We start from the raw sequence: 13,433 nt of genomic DNA on the forward strand, positions 1-13,433 counted from the left end.
GTGCCAACAGGATCTACTTGGAAAACCTACCCAATACTTGGCAGCAGCAGAAGCTTGTATTAAACTCTCTTATAAAGAAGCTTGACAGAGCATGGAAGAGTCTTCTCTCCCTGAGCTGGAAGGAGGGTGTGCTGTGTTTGAATCGGGACACAGTGGAGGTCCACTCTTACACCTGCTGACTCAGGAAGAAGCATCCACCACCCACACCGGGAACCCCGGTCAGCCACAAGGAATGGGGGAAGTTTACAGCTGGACCACCGTGCTCAAGAGTCAACTCCACGTTAAGAATTACCGAGGCCTTTTGCCAACATGATGTGTCATATTTATTGGGCTATTCACAGGTCAGCTAAGACACAAGGAGAGACCAGATGACATCAGAATGTCAGGAAACAAAATATTTAGCATTTCTTAAGTTTCCAATTTTGCATTCCGTTTCAGCTGAGCGATATAAATGGGCAATTCATGAACATAACTGCGATTTATTTTTAGCAACAAGAAGCACATACATTTATTTAACCGGTGACTTTTAGGACGATAAGCAAACGAGAAAACTATAGTTTCATGTCGCTAAGACAAGAAAATCGTTTATACAAATTAAACTGATACAAAATACATTATAAAGAGAACACACATACAAAAGTCATTAAGTTGGTCAAAGAGCAAGGATGTCACAGAACACCACACTGAGGAAACACTGGTGTGAATTCATTTCAGTTACGAAAGTAGGTCCAAAGTTTGAGTCACACATTTACTGAGGTAAAGGCACGATCACTTCAACATAATTAATGGGGAAGAATCCAGATTCCCCGTGTAGCATTCCTTCATACCAGTTTTCATCTATTTGATTGGTTAATGTAATGACGTCTCCTTCTTTAAATCCTAGTTCTCCTTGGTTTTCTGGCTCAAAATCATAGAGACCACGACAGCAGGGCTGGTCCATGGCAACGTTAGAACCTGTCCACATCACATGGAGACAAAAAGTGGGGGTTAACATGACATGTATCCTTGGAGGGGTGGGGGGTGGGGAGCCAGGGAAGTCACGCACAGCGGGCCCTGCTTCCTCCCTGCAAGGCTGGCTGGACCTTGCTCACCGGTGCCGAAGGCTCGGAGGGCTCGGTGCCTGTGCCAGATGCCCCGGATAGAGGATGCCTTGGCTGACCCCTCCAGCCCCATGGCTCTTCCCTTCCCTGCTCCCATCCGGAGCTGGTAGGCCCAGCCCGCCTCCCTACGAGAGCAGCTTGTCCCCTCCCTGGAGCCTGAGGGAGACACAGAATCACAAGGCCCAACCCCTGCCCTCAGGGAGCTTATGGTCTCTCCTGGATGCCAGGCAGGACACGTGCAAGCAACACTGAAATGCCAAAGATGAGGTGGGGAGTCACGTCGAGCTCAGAAGCTCAGAGGAGGAGGAAGAGGCAGGAAAGGCCTGGGTGGTCAGGACATCTTCCCTGAGCTGGTGCTAGAAGGAGGCAGGGTGTGAATGGGAGCAAAGGGGCAGACTAGCCACAGGCCAGCCTGCAGTGCTGGGCTTAGTGTATGAAGCCAGAAGTTCTCAGAATAATGTTTCCCAAATAGTTATTTTTTTTTATTTCAGAACGAAAACATGACAATGGTAAGAAAGGGAGAGAGGGAGGAAGGAAGAGAAGGAGGGTGGGAGGGAGGTAGGGAGGGAGGGAAGGGAAATGAAGGAGAAAGGAAGGAGGAAAGTAGGAGGAAGGAAGGGAGAGAGAGGGAAGGAAGGAGGGAGGGAGGGAGGGGGAAGGAGGAAGGGGAAAGGAAGGAGAAAGGAAGGGGGAAGGGAAGGAAGGACAGAAGTATGCAAAATTGAGAAAAGTCAGCCCTAACCCACTAACCCAGTGATAACCAATGTTAAATTAACATTTTGGTGGAGAAGCTTCCAGATGTCTTGATGATTATATCTATGTATGTATTTACATAAATATATTCTCATAAAAGAATGTTCCTATACATATTTTTGTGAATCTCTTTCCAGAATACTTCTAATCACTGACCAGTAAACTCCATCAGCACGACAAAATTTCTTTCACCCACCTCCCATATTGGATAGATAAGGTCCTTCCTTCCTTTCCTCTTCTCCCTCCCTCTCTTCCTTTCTTCTTTCTTTTGTTCTCTCTAGGCTGTCCTACATAACTCCTTGAAAAATATCCTAATGCACGTTTATTTACAAACATGCACAATTAATGCTTGAAGGTAAACTTCAGGATGGAACTTATTATTCATAGGACACAGATTTTTCCAGGACTTTTAACATTTGCTGTCAATTTATTTGTCTAGTGTTGGGGGGGTTGCCTTAAAACTTTTAGGAGCCCCTTATAAAATGCTATTCTTTATATTTATCATGTTTGCTTCCATTTGTTTCTGGAGTGTGTTCTGGGGAAGGGATAGGGAGGGGGTTGCTGGAACACATACAGAACACTTACAGAAAAACCTTAATCAGCACAGTCAAGCTCATCAACCTTTCCATCCCTGGTTTTTCCTCCTCCTTCACATACACATATTCAACTAAATTCATCCCAGGAATGATTTAATTTTTTCATGTGAAAATTTTTACTCTTAATTCCATTGAGTTTTGGCAAACGGAGGCATTATTTATTTTTGATGATGCTTAAGCCATCATCTCAGAGCAGCTTATTAAATGACCCATTCTTCCTCCACTGGCTTCCAATACTACTTTTATCTTTGTCATATATTTAATGATCATGTGCATGTGGATGCATTTCAGGATTTTCTATTTTTTGTCACTGATCCATTTAGGGAACTGTAACAATGTATCATCTTAAATATTGTAGCTTTAAAGTAAGTGTTAATAACTAATAAAGTTCTTCATTTTCTATTCTCATGAAATCATATCACCAGGTAAACTTCAGTATACACGTATTGAGTTTCCCCCCCCTAAAAATCCCACTTGGGGGGCACCTGGCTGGCTCAGTCAGTAGAGCATACAACCCTTGATTTTGGGGTTGTGAATTCGAGCCCCATGTTGGGCACAGAGATTACTTTTTTAAAATCTCATTTTGATTTTAACTGGATCGATTTTTTTAGTATTGATCCGTTTTAGAATATTTTTTGCCAAAGATGTATTTATTTATTTGAGAGAGAGAACACGCATGCAAGCAGGGAGAGGGGCGGGGGGGAGAGAGATAGAAAGAATCCCAAGCAGGCTCCCTGCCTAGCATGGAGCCCGACATGGAGCTTGATCCCAGTACCCTAAGATCATGATCTGAGCCAAAATCCAGAGTTGACTGCTTAAAGGCCTGAGCCACCCAGGGCACCCCTAGAATATTTTTAATGAGTGATGACCACCACATGCCCCAGAGGAACCACTTACTTGTGTGTGTGATAATTTTATCCTAGAGCTAGACAGAGTTTATTAGTATTTAAGATTTTTGCATCTGTATTTAAAAGTGAAATCACTCCCATTTTATATTCTGGTCAGGCCTTGGTATCAGAGCATGTCAGCTTTATAAAATAAATTTTTCTATTTTCTAAAATATTTGAACATGAAGATTTGAAAAAATTTGCCCCCACTTATCTAGGCATATGGATTTCTGAATGTAAGATGCTTTCTTGGGGAGTTTATGATAGTGAAGTCAGAGTGTCTGGGAAAGAGGTGTGGTCATGCAAGTCCAGGTCACTACAGCCTCTAATGGAAACACTGTCCTCAGTGGTTCTCATGATTCCATGTAGAGGAGCTGAGGCAAGAGGATGAGCAGGAGCGCAGAGGACACCTAGGCCAAATGAGGTGATGCCCCACCCAAGAGGTGACAGCATGGACCACTGGTGTGTCCAGAGCAGATGTGCTATCCAGGGCAGATGGAGCTAAAAGGAAGCTAAGCCCCACTGCAGGGAAACCATGCACCCTGTACATATGGTAACCACCCCCGGGGCAGAGGCCACTGACAGAAGACAGAACAGGCTATCCAGAAAGAGACTGGGGAGGCCTCTACACCATCACAGCCAATTCTTCGTGGCCTTGTTTCATCACACCAGCAGAGTGAGGTCTGAAAAGGTGAGGAGCCAGTGTCCCAGAGCAAGATCATACCAGGTTCACGGTCCATGTCCTTTGAGAAGAGCTTAATCCCTGCACAGGATTGAAATATCCGTGTATGTCATCTCACAGCTGCCATCCTATTTCATGCTTTTTGTTATTTCCTCTTCTGTTATTATCAAACATTCTTCTCTTTCTCTCTCTCTCTTGACTTCAATTGACAGTTGAAACAAGTTCTTCCAAATACTGTGTTCCTTCCTCACCAAATCTTTCATGTCCAAGAGAATATAAATTTGGGTATTTCGCCCCTCTGTCATTGGCAGCAGATCACTACACAGTGCCCGTTGGTTTCTCCAATTGACGGAGCAGAACCTCCTCAGTGACACCCCACTCCTGATCTTCCCTGTACTCTGATCACCAAGGTAGGACGGGAGCCAAGCACTCCTTCACTTACAGGCTGTTTGTCAGTGAAGTTCCCCAGTGAGACTGAGACGCCCACCCCCCCCCCACTGCCTTCCTGTTACAGTAGCTCTCAACGTGGTGGCATACTAAGAAGCCTACTGCCCATCTGAACTCCAGGCCAATTAAACCAGAAGCTCTGGCAGTAAGACCTGGGCATGAGAATTTTTACAATTTCTTAGCTGTTTCCAATGTCCAAGGGAGGCTGCAAACCACCAGCCTAATGGCTCTCCCTTCCTTCTGCTTTCTTCAACCAGAGCTTGGGAGTGTCAAGGAGTTTTTCAGCTGGTAGGTAAAGGGAAGGTGGTAGTGGTAGGGGGCCCCACTTCTCCCCCTTGGGATAGGAAGCTCCTTCCCATGTGGTGACTTACAGGTAGTTCGGTCTTTTAGAATCTAAATCCACATGGACTGTAGTCTCTAGAAGATACGTGATGTTTTTAGCATTCGGATTGCTCCTTCCATGACACACTTCCATCTCACCCCACCTTTGTATATTCCCTTTGTCATAATGATGGCAGTGGAGGGCCTTAAATATATGGAGGTCCAGTTCACTATCTTGAAGTTGAACAGAACAGCATTCAGTTACTTCAAAGCACTGGGAAACTGAGTGCTCAGCTTGCATGCAGAACTTTTCATTTTCCTTTGGAAATGCAATGTCCTGTGAGTTGGTACACTGAGCATCTATGCCAACTTAGACTGTTGAATCAAAGTCTATTTTATTAATGAATACCTGTTTTAATGTGGTCTATAAAAGTGATTACTATCCTTTTAGCATGTCTTGCACTACCAATGTATTAAAGAGGGAGACGGAGTCAGGGTGCCAAACCACATGGTCATCTTGGAAAGCATTGCCTTGAACGTGAAATGTTAGCACTAGAAGGGTACTTGGTGGTCTTTCACGAACCATTCTCTCTTGAAGAAGAGGCAGTGATACCTCCAAAAGGTCACAACAGCCTGGCCCTGGGACTAATGGCAAACCAGAGCCAGACACCAGGGCTCCAGAACCCAGCCTGTGATCTAGCCTGCTCATGTCACCTCCCACATGATCTATGATGCCAAGAAGGGTTGCCAAGACATTTTATGGGCTATCATGCTGACTACAGGTCTAACTATATATATTTTTTCCTCCCATTTACTCTGCAAGCTACCTGCAGTGACTAAAATAAATGCTAAATGGTAGGCACACACTTATCCTAGCCACCAGCTCCATGAGCATACATGTGCACTCCCAGCACACACACTGAACAAATCAGAGAAAAGACACATTACTCACTTCTCACTTCATTTATTCCAGGCAAAGGACCATTGCCACACTGCCCACTTTGATTTTCTAAGAGCTGGAAAGCGACCAGCACTCATATCACACTCCATCAGCAAATGAACCCCAAACATGGCGTCTCCCCCGAGGGACGGTGGGGTGGGGTAATTGTGCAGGCCAAAGCTCCCGACTCAGGTAAGGCATGAGCACCTGGCTCTCTGGCTACCTCTGCACAGCCCCTGGCACCTAATAGTGCAGGCACCAGGTAAGTCCACACCTACCAGGGCTTGGCCGGCTGTCCTGAACTACACCAGCAGCAGGGTGACAGTGCAGAAAATCATCCAATGTGTTTGTAATGTGGGATCATTTCTGCTGTGTGGGGCCTTCAGCCCAAGTAGCTGTGGCCTCCCCTACTCGAGGGAGAGAAGAGAGCCTGCACATGAACAACGCAGTCAATGTTCTAACTTCTGAGTTCCAAAATAATACCCTTTCAGCTGTGAAATGGTGTGAAAGCCAAGGTTTACAGGCCTTCATGCCGGAGCCAGGTAGGCTTTTATAAGATTTAAGAAGCAGAGAGAGAGAGAGACAGATAATCTGACTTCTGGAGTCCAAGGAGCCAGAATTTGAAGAACTCAGGAGATTTTATTACAAGTGGTGAAGAGGGAAGAGCTCTTTCCTGCGACCCAGAGAAGACAGGCTCATTCTAGAGGCAGGGAAGGGTCTGTAGAGAGAAGAGGGTTGAAATGCTCCCCAGATTCCACCCAAGGTGGGTGGCCTCAGGCCCCACTTCCCACTGGATCTCTGGGAGAAGGCAGGTTCCTCAAGTGCTCTTGACCAGCATGGGATGGAAGAATGAACATAGTAGAAAAGGTGGGCAAGGGGTAATGATGCAAGGAGGGGCCTGAGAGAGCCACCCCTGGCTGTCTAGGACATATGAACAGATCTGAAGTCCCCCCAGGAAGTGAGAAGGTGCTGGGGGGAGAGAACCTGGAGCAGAGATGGCCTGGAGGTGGGCACACAGGAAGCCTCCTCACCTGCCACCATGACATCTGGGGAACTTCCCCTTGGCATCTTGGCAATATCTTGGGGGAGAGATGTGGGGATGAGAGAGTCTGTGAGAAACACCAATGGCCTTGACAGGGAGTCTCAACTGAACTGGCTGGATTTAAGTCCTCAATTGACCAAGTAATAAATGGATAGTCTACTTTCTATTGAAAGAGACCAAGTTACCTTGAAATGGCAAGATTATGGTTTTTTTCCACCATTAGAAGAGATGGAAAAAAGATTTATTTTTTTCTTTTCTTTTTTTTTTTTTTTTTTTTTTTTTTGGCCAACGGTAGAAATGGAAAAAAGATTAACTTGTTTCCGCCACTGGTCTAAATGGAGACTCTTGAGCAAGTTCAGTTCACTTAAAAAGAAATAAAGTTTCTGCCCACCTAAGTGATAATGTACGAATTTTCCCTCTCCACAAAAGAGAAGTGAAAGTCAGCATAGAAGAACCCCAAAGGGCTGGACAGAGTAAGATGCAACCCTCGTAGGGTCTTCCAGACACAAACATCTGCCAGGTGCCCGAAGGCCAGCTTCCCACCATCAGAAGCCAGCACTCTTGCTGAACCCTTCCCGTAAGAAAAGATGGGTCCTACCCACTGTTTCAACTTTGGGGACAATGCTTTCCTTTTGTCCCCTGGGGTCTTGCAGCTGCTGCTCCTTGACCCCCCCGGCCCTGCTTTCCCACCAGCAATGGCCTCCCCGACCCGCTGTGGGTGAGCACACACGCACACCTTGCTGGCTGACATGGAAGCGTGTGCTGTCCGGCAGCCGAAACCCCCAGCCCCAGGCCAGGCCGTCCAGCAGGCTGCCTCCACCCACCCTGGCCGAGTGGCCCGTGTTTATTTTCTCTTACTCCCGGGACCTGATTTAACATAACATGAGAGCAGAGGTGGGAAAAACACAGTCTTCCTTGTTAAAGCACTGAAACAAAGATTATTTTAACAAAGAAAAGGGAGTGCCTCTGTTAAATATTTATTATTCAAGTTCTGATCCACACCATTAGGAGAAAAAAAGAAACAAAGGAGACCATGACACAGAGTTTTGAGATGGCTGGGTGAGTGAGCAACTGCATGGGCAATGCACAACAGGTAAGGAAATCATGTTCTCCTGAAATGCGTTTCCCTTCCCTCTTGGCAATGTGGCCTGGTTCCTAACAATATTGGGTCCCCTCTTGTTCTTTTAACATCACTAAAATTCTGGGGAGTGCCCTCCCCACCCCACCTCCATGTGCCACATCCCTGATGCAGAGGCTACTCACTCACATACAAACACCCAGCACATCCTATTCCGGTGAGTCCCAGGGCCCTCAGCCCCAGTCAGCAACGGGGATGACACCACAACCCTCGGTGCCAGGACAATAATCTAAGGGCCTCACTGACATCAGTGGATTTACTTTGGTACCATTACCAATTTGATGGATGGAGAAATTAAGGCATACAGAGATTCCCCAAAGAATTCAGCAACGGTGCTGAGATTTGACCTCCGTCTGGGTCCAGAGTCTGCTCTCGATCTCACAATCATTAGCTTGGGAGCTGATCCCCAATTTCTGAGCCAACCCCAAGCCAGGGGTGGGGGTGAGAGTTGGGGGTGGGGTCTGTCACTTGGGCTTGGTGACTGTGCGTCCTCACCTTGGTGTGTCGTAGGGAGCATCCCCGGTCCCCAAAGGTCTGCCCAGGTCCCACCTCCCCTTGCCAGTCATGCTCCAGGGATGCCCTTTGGATACTTATTCTCTGCCTGAGCCCCAGCTTCAAAGCAAGCAGTTCAGCCTTCAGTTAAAAAACAAAACACAAACACAGGAGTCAAGTCCAGGTGGTGGATCAGCCACCAGAGTGGACGTGGCATCAGGTGGAACTGGCATTTCCACAGCCCGGCCTGCTCACGTGCTCTCCCCCCTTCCTCCTTGCGCCTGCCGGGGTCTGGGGGCCTGATCTCAGGGGCCGTCTCTCTCCTCCTGCTGACCGCAGTGGACGGGGGGAGGCCGGGAGCTCAGCAGGGCAGGGGCCTCCTTGTCTCTGCAGCACAGAAATACCGCCACTCCTCTGCTGCACTTGAACTTGGGTTAAACTCTCAGACCATCAGAGGTCAGAGAACCTCCTGTTCTCTCTCTTCCAGGGCCTCTGACTCTGGGGACCTCCTTCCCCGGAAGCCCTTGGCCAGAGCATCCCAACAGAAAAGGCAAGCTCCGCGCCCCCCTCCGCCACCACTCCTACTGTCCAGAAGGAAAGGGGACAGACAGAGACGTGATTCATAGAACCGTTGTCGACAGGAGCACCTATCAGGGAATGAGGTATGGGATCTACGGGAAGCTACTGACCTGCGGAGGGCTCTTTGGCTTTTAGTAAATGCCCCAGACTGCTGTGCCTTTTGAGTTTTGTTCCTGCTTTTTTTTTTTTTTTTTTTTTTTTTTAGTTTTCTCTTGCCTCCCTTGTAGCCGGGCTGCGACCTGTCACTTTCCTTCCTGCCGTCAGTGGGCCTTCCCGAAGCAGTCCCTTGGCCTTTCTAATCTGCTGCTTCCAGTCTGCTGTAGGCTAAGAAATCAGATAACCAGTTAAGTAACGTGACTGGCCACCGTGCGGCGGGCTCTTGCTCTGCAGCAAGCACCCTGAGTGACCAGCATCTCTAATCCACACAATCTGAGAATGACCCTGTGCGGCCAGGATGACAGTGAGACCTGGAGGTATGGGCATAAGAGCCGGGATTGGGGCCTCCCCATGGCCCCAAAGCCCCCTAGCGGTGAGGCCCACAGATGACACCTGTCTGGACTTGGGGGGGGGGGTGGAGGACTCACATTCTGCCCACTTCCTGCTCTGAAGCCTGGAAGTTCAGGGCTGTTTCCCCATCACTGGTGCTACCCGTGGGGCTGCTAAGGAGCAGAAAGGAAGTATCCCGTTCACAGGTGGAGTTAACCCCACAGGCAAGGGACCCCAAGCCTCCCTTCCCTCTGGAGGCTTTGGCTGCACGCCAACACGGCCCAGCAATCTGGCTGTGCCTGCACCAGAGGACCACGGGGTAGTTCACCTCTGAATACATTGGGACACAAAGCTGATTTCAAGCTTTCGAGTTTATCTGAAGTTCAGACTCATCTGAAACACTCAGTGAGTGTGCACTCCCTGCCAGGCAGCATGCTCAACCCACAAGATACCATCTCCTTGGAATTAGAATGGACATATTTGGTTCAAATTGCAATTTCTCTTTTTCCAATCTAAAATCTCCAGTACTTGCAGGAAAATTCTTTGGAAGCCAAGCACTTTCCCTTCAGCTGACCCAGACACAGTGCTGGTGCAGAACCGTAATAAATGCCACAAAAACCATTTTGTTCACCATCTCTAAAATACTTTTTGTCCACTGGTAATAAACTACATGGGAACTTCAGATCCCTGGTTTCTAGCTTGGGATTAGGCTTACCTCTGGGCTCTGATTTTCTTACCTGCAAATGCTATGCCTTAATCCGTGGTTGATGCTATGGACTGTCTGTGTCCTCTCCACGTTCCTATGTCGAAGCCCTGACACGCCCCCCCCCCAACTCTGGGTGATGACATGTGGAGGTGGGGCTCTGGAGAGGTGATCAGATCATGAGGGCGGACCCTCGTGAGCGGGACAGTGCCACTCTGTCAGGACACAAGAAGGCCGTCTGTAACCAGGAAGCAGATGCTCACCAGACACAGAATCCGTTAGCGCCTTGACCTTAGACCTAGCCTCCTCACTGTGAGAAATAAGTGCATGTTGTTCCAGCTCCCCGGTCTGTGGCATTGTGATATAGCTGCCCAAGCTCACTGAGACTAGTTATGTAGTAAATTACTAAGAAAAGTCTAGTGACAGTCTATGAACCGTCTTTCTAGAAAGAAGTACTCGGTATTTATCCACAGGAGACTCGATTTATTGAAATGGCTTATCAGGGACTCAAGCTTAATCATTATACTGTAACGGACGAAAATAAGTGCGTGTGATTACTAATTACACTAAGGTTCATGGAATTAACCTTCGTTCCAATGCTCTACAACGGACACAGGCTGCCAACAAGATGGGTGTGACCAGTAAGATGCTGCATCCTCCACCTGACACAACACTGCTGGTCCCAAGATGTCATCTCAAAAGCTGCAGGCTGTTTATTTACAGAAGCTGGGTCCAGTGTTTGGGGGCTGCCTTTGCCACTCTGACCGAAGAAGACAAACGGTGGCCTTCATCAGAGGTGGTTTCCTGGCTGCTGGCATGGAGTTCGAGCTCACAGATGCATTTTTTTTTTTTTTGGCCTGTTCCTTGTTTTGTAGACTGTGGATTAGTTACCAATATTGAAAAATCAGGAGATTGCACAAAACCATAGGATTTCTGTCTTCTCTTAAAAAATCAGAAAGGCCTACTACTCTATCCCATATTCCTAGGCAATAAACAGCCGCTCCTGACCATCAACACTCTCTTTGTACAGGGCAAGTATTCTGTACATGGCTACAGACTCACCTTACTATTTTGTGCACCTGTCCTGGAGGTCAAGTGTCAGCCACCTGGTGCCAGGTCTGGCCTGGCACTGTTTTCTTACACTCTCCCTGTGTCTCTCATTCCCATAATCTGGCATTAGTGTTCACCCCTGAGGCCACACCCACTGGACAACTCCAGGGGTATCATCCATAAGGACTCAAACATGAGGTCCTCTGGAATTGTGCCCTATAGCTGCCCTATGGGTTATCCTTGGAAACCACTGACTTCTATATGATTTTTAAAAAACATAAGTACCAATGTTAATATTTAGATGATGGCATTTTAAATTTTAGCTTAAAGACCAAATGTATCATTGCAGAATAACAAAATTTTTAAGTAGGTGGCAATTGAAATAATATAATCATGCCATCATCTCAGCCAAGTAGCATTAAAATCCCCACAACTAAGTTAGAAGTTACACCTTATGGCTTTCTGAAAACTCTTTTTAACAGACTGTTTAGAAGAAATACAGGAAACCATTCCCTGCAGGGAGAAAGCCTTTCCGTCTAAAGCTTCCTTCAGATGAAAAATAAGAGAAGGACTCTTCCCCTTTCCTGAATCAGTGGCTACTGGTCAACAATAAGAATCATAGTTCACATTTCATCTCCTTCAAGAATATTTTTTTAACAGAGAATATACAAAATGTTCAATCTGTGAACTGTTCAAGTTTCTAAGAATGCTACGTACTCATAAAACAGAATTACAGCAGCTGTAGCATTTATAGAGGGAAACTTGCAATGTGTTCAATCTAATCACTTCATTTAGGGATAAATTCAAATCCACCCAGAGATGTTAAGAAACTCACCCAAAGTCACAGAGCTAATGAGCACCAGAATCCCCAAGCTACCCTGCAGGACTCCTATTCCCTGGTTTTTTTCTCTCCTGCCAATAACACTGACGGACCTACCACTGATAATATACAGAAATTCATATGCGAGAGGGGCTAGTGACAGCAAAACAAACAGGAAAACTGCGGGAAGGAAAGAAGAAAGTGAAAGAAACAATCTGCCCACTGAGCAATCACCGCCGTCACTGCAGAGTGAAAATTTTAATTTCCTCTTTGGAAATTTAGGTTAACAAAAATGCATATATTTCTATTTGCAAAGTGCTTGTCTTCTTCAAGTTTCAAACTTCACACTTTACTTCTGAATAAATGTTTATTTTCTAATGTAATCCCAGAGATTTTGCGCCGACGAAGGGAGCGACTCAGACTCTAGACATTATTTCCGAGCCCCCTTAGCAGTGTCAAGAACTTTATAAAAGTCTCCTTTATACCTGGAGGGAGTGAGAATGCCTTCGTAGAAGCCATTGGAGAGATTTATTTTGCCTCGCTCTGAAACGCCCTTGGAACCACACTTGCTCATTACCCTCAGCCTTCTACATTTTCAAAGCTGATCTCAGGCTGGAGCATATTAACCGTGAGTTGTGATTATATAAAGTGACACCCTCCTTAAGAACTTAAATGGAAAAAAAAAAAACCCAACCCTTCATAAATAAAGGAGTTGAGGAAAAATGCAAAGTATACTTTGCCTTCCTGATTCAGTAAGTGACAACGGGGGGCGGGGGGGGGAGCACATCAGCCGGGGCAGGGAAAACACATGAGCGTAGGTGACACACTCCAGCACTATTTTCTTCAAAACTGAGGGTTTTTCTGGGAAGCACGCAGGCACACATTTCAAGTCCGGGGACTTTCTTGGCCTCATCGTTTCTTTGGGGACACAGGGACAGCAATGCTAATGGAGCATCGTGACCCCGTGCTCACGGGCTTGGACGGGGTGTGCTTTCTCCAAGCCAGGGCTGAACTTGGGTTCTGCCTGCAATCCATCATCTCAAGATGTGACTTCCACCACTGTCCCCCCCCCCCCCCGCTCCTGGCTCACTTTACTCCTCTTAAGCAGCGAGAAATGTATTATCAAAGATTCCATCTCAGTCCCACCATGGACTCTGCCTAATTGACCTACATCCTTTCATCTCCCTCTTTTCTGTTTCTTTAGAAAGAAATGATGAAGAAAATGTTCTTGGAATTCATCCCTGGCATGGTCCTGTGAGCTTTGCTTTAAATTGTTAGTGAAATGCTTGACATTTTTCCTCCACTTTATAAACATTATGTGCAAATCATTCAGAATCCTAATGGAAAGTAATTTCCCATTAATACAGGCTGTAAAATGCCATCTTCTTTTGAAACTG

At 46.7% G+C, this 13,433-nt stretch overlaps 1 protein-coding gene across 5 annotated transcripts in view; it reads right to left on the bottom strand.

Moving 5' to 3' along the window:
• Window positions 1-315: 315 nt before the first annotated feature.
• The window catches only part of SH3GL3 (SH3 domain containing GRB2 like 3, endophilin A3), a 137,824-nt gene continuing 124,706 nt past the window's right edge, over window positions 316-13,433 (bottom strand). For all 5 annotated transcript variants that reach the window (XM_055326812.1, XM_055326816.1, XM_055326814.1 and 2 more), the window contains one exon: window positions 316-954. In XM_055326812.1, coding sequence (XP_055182787.1) covers window positions 749-954 — 206 coding nt within the window. In that variant the 3' untranslated portion in view covers window positions 316-748. The remainder of the gene's footprint in view (window positions 955-13,433) is intronic.

Source organism: Nyctereutes procyonoides, unplaced genomic scaffold (genome assembly GCF_905146905.1).
Source record: "Nyctereutes procyonoides isolate TBG_1078 unplaced genomic scaffold, NYPRO_anot_genome, whole genome shotgun sequence".
NCBI lineage: Eukaryota > Metazoa > Chordata > Mammalia > Carnivora > Canidae > Nyctereutes > Nyctereutes procyonoides.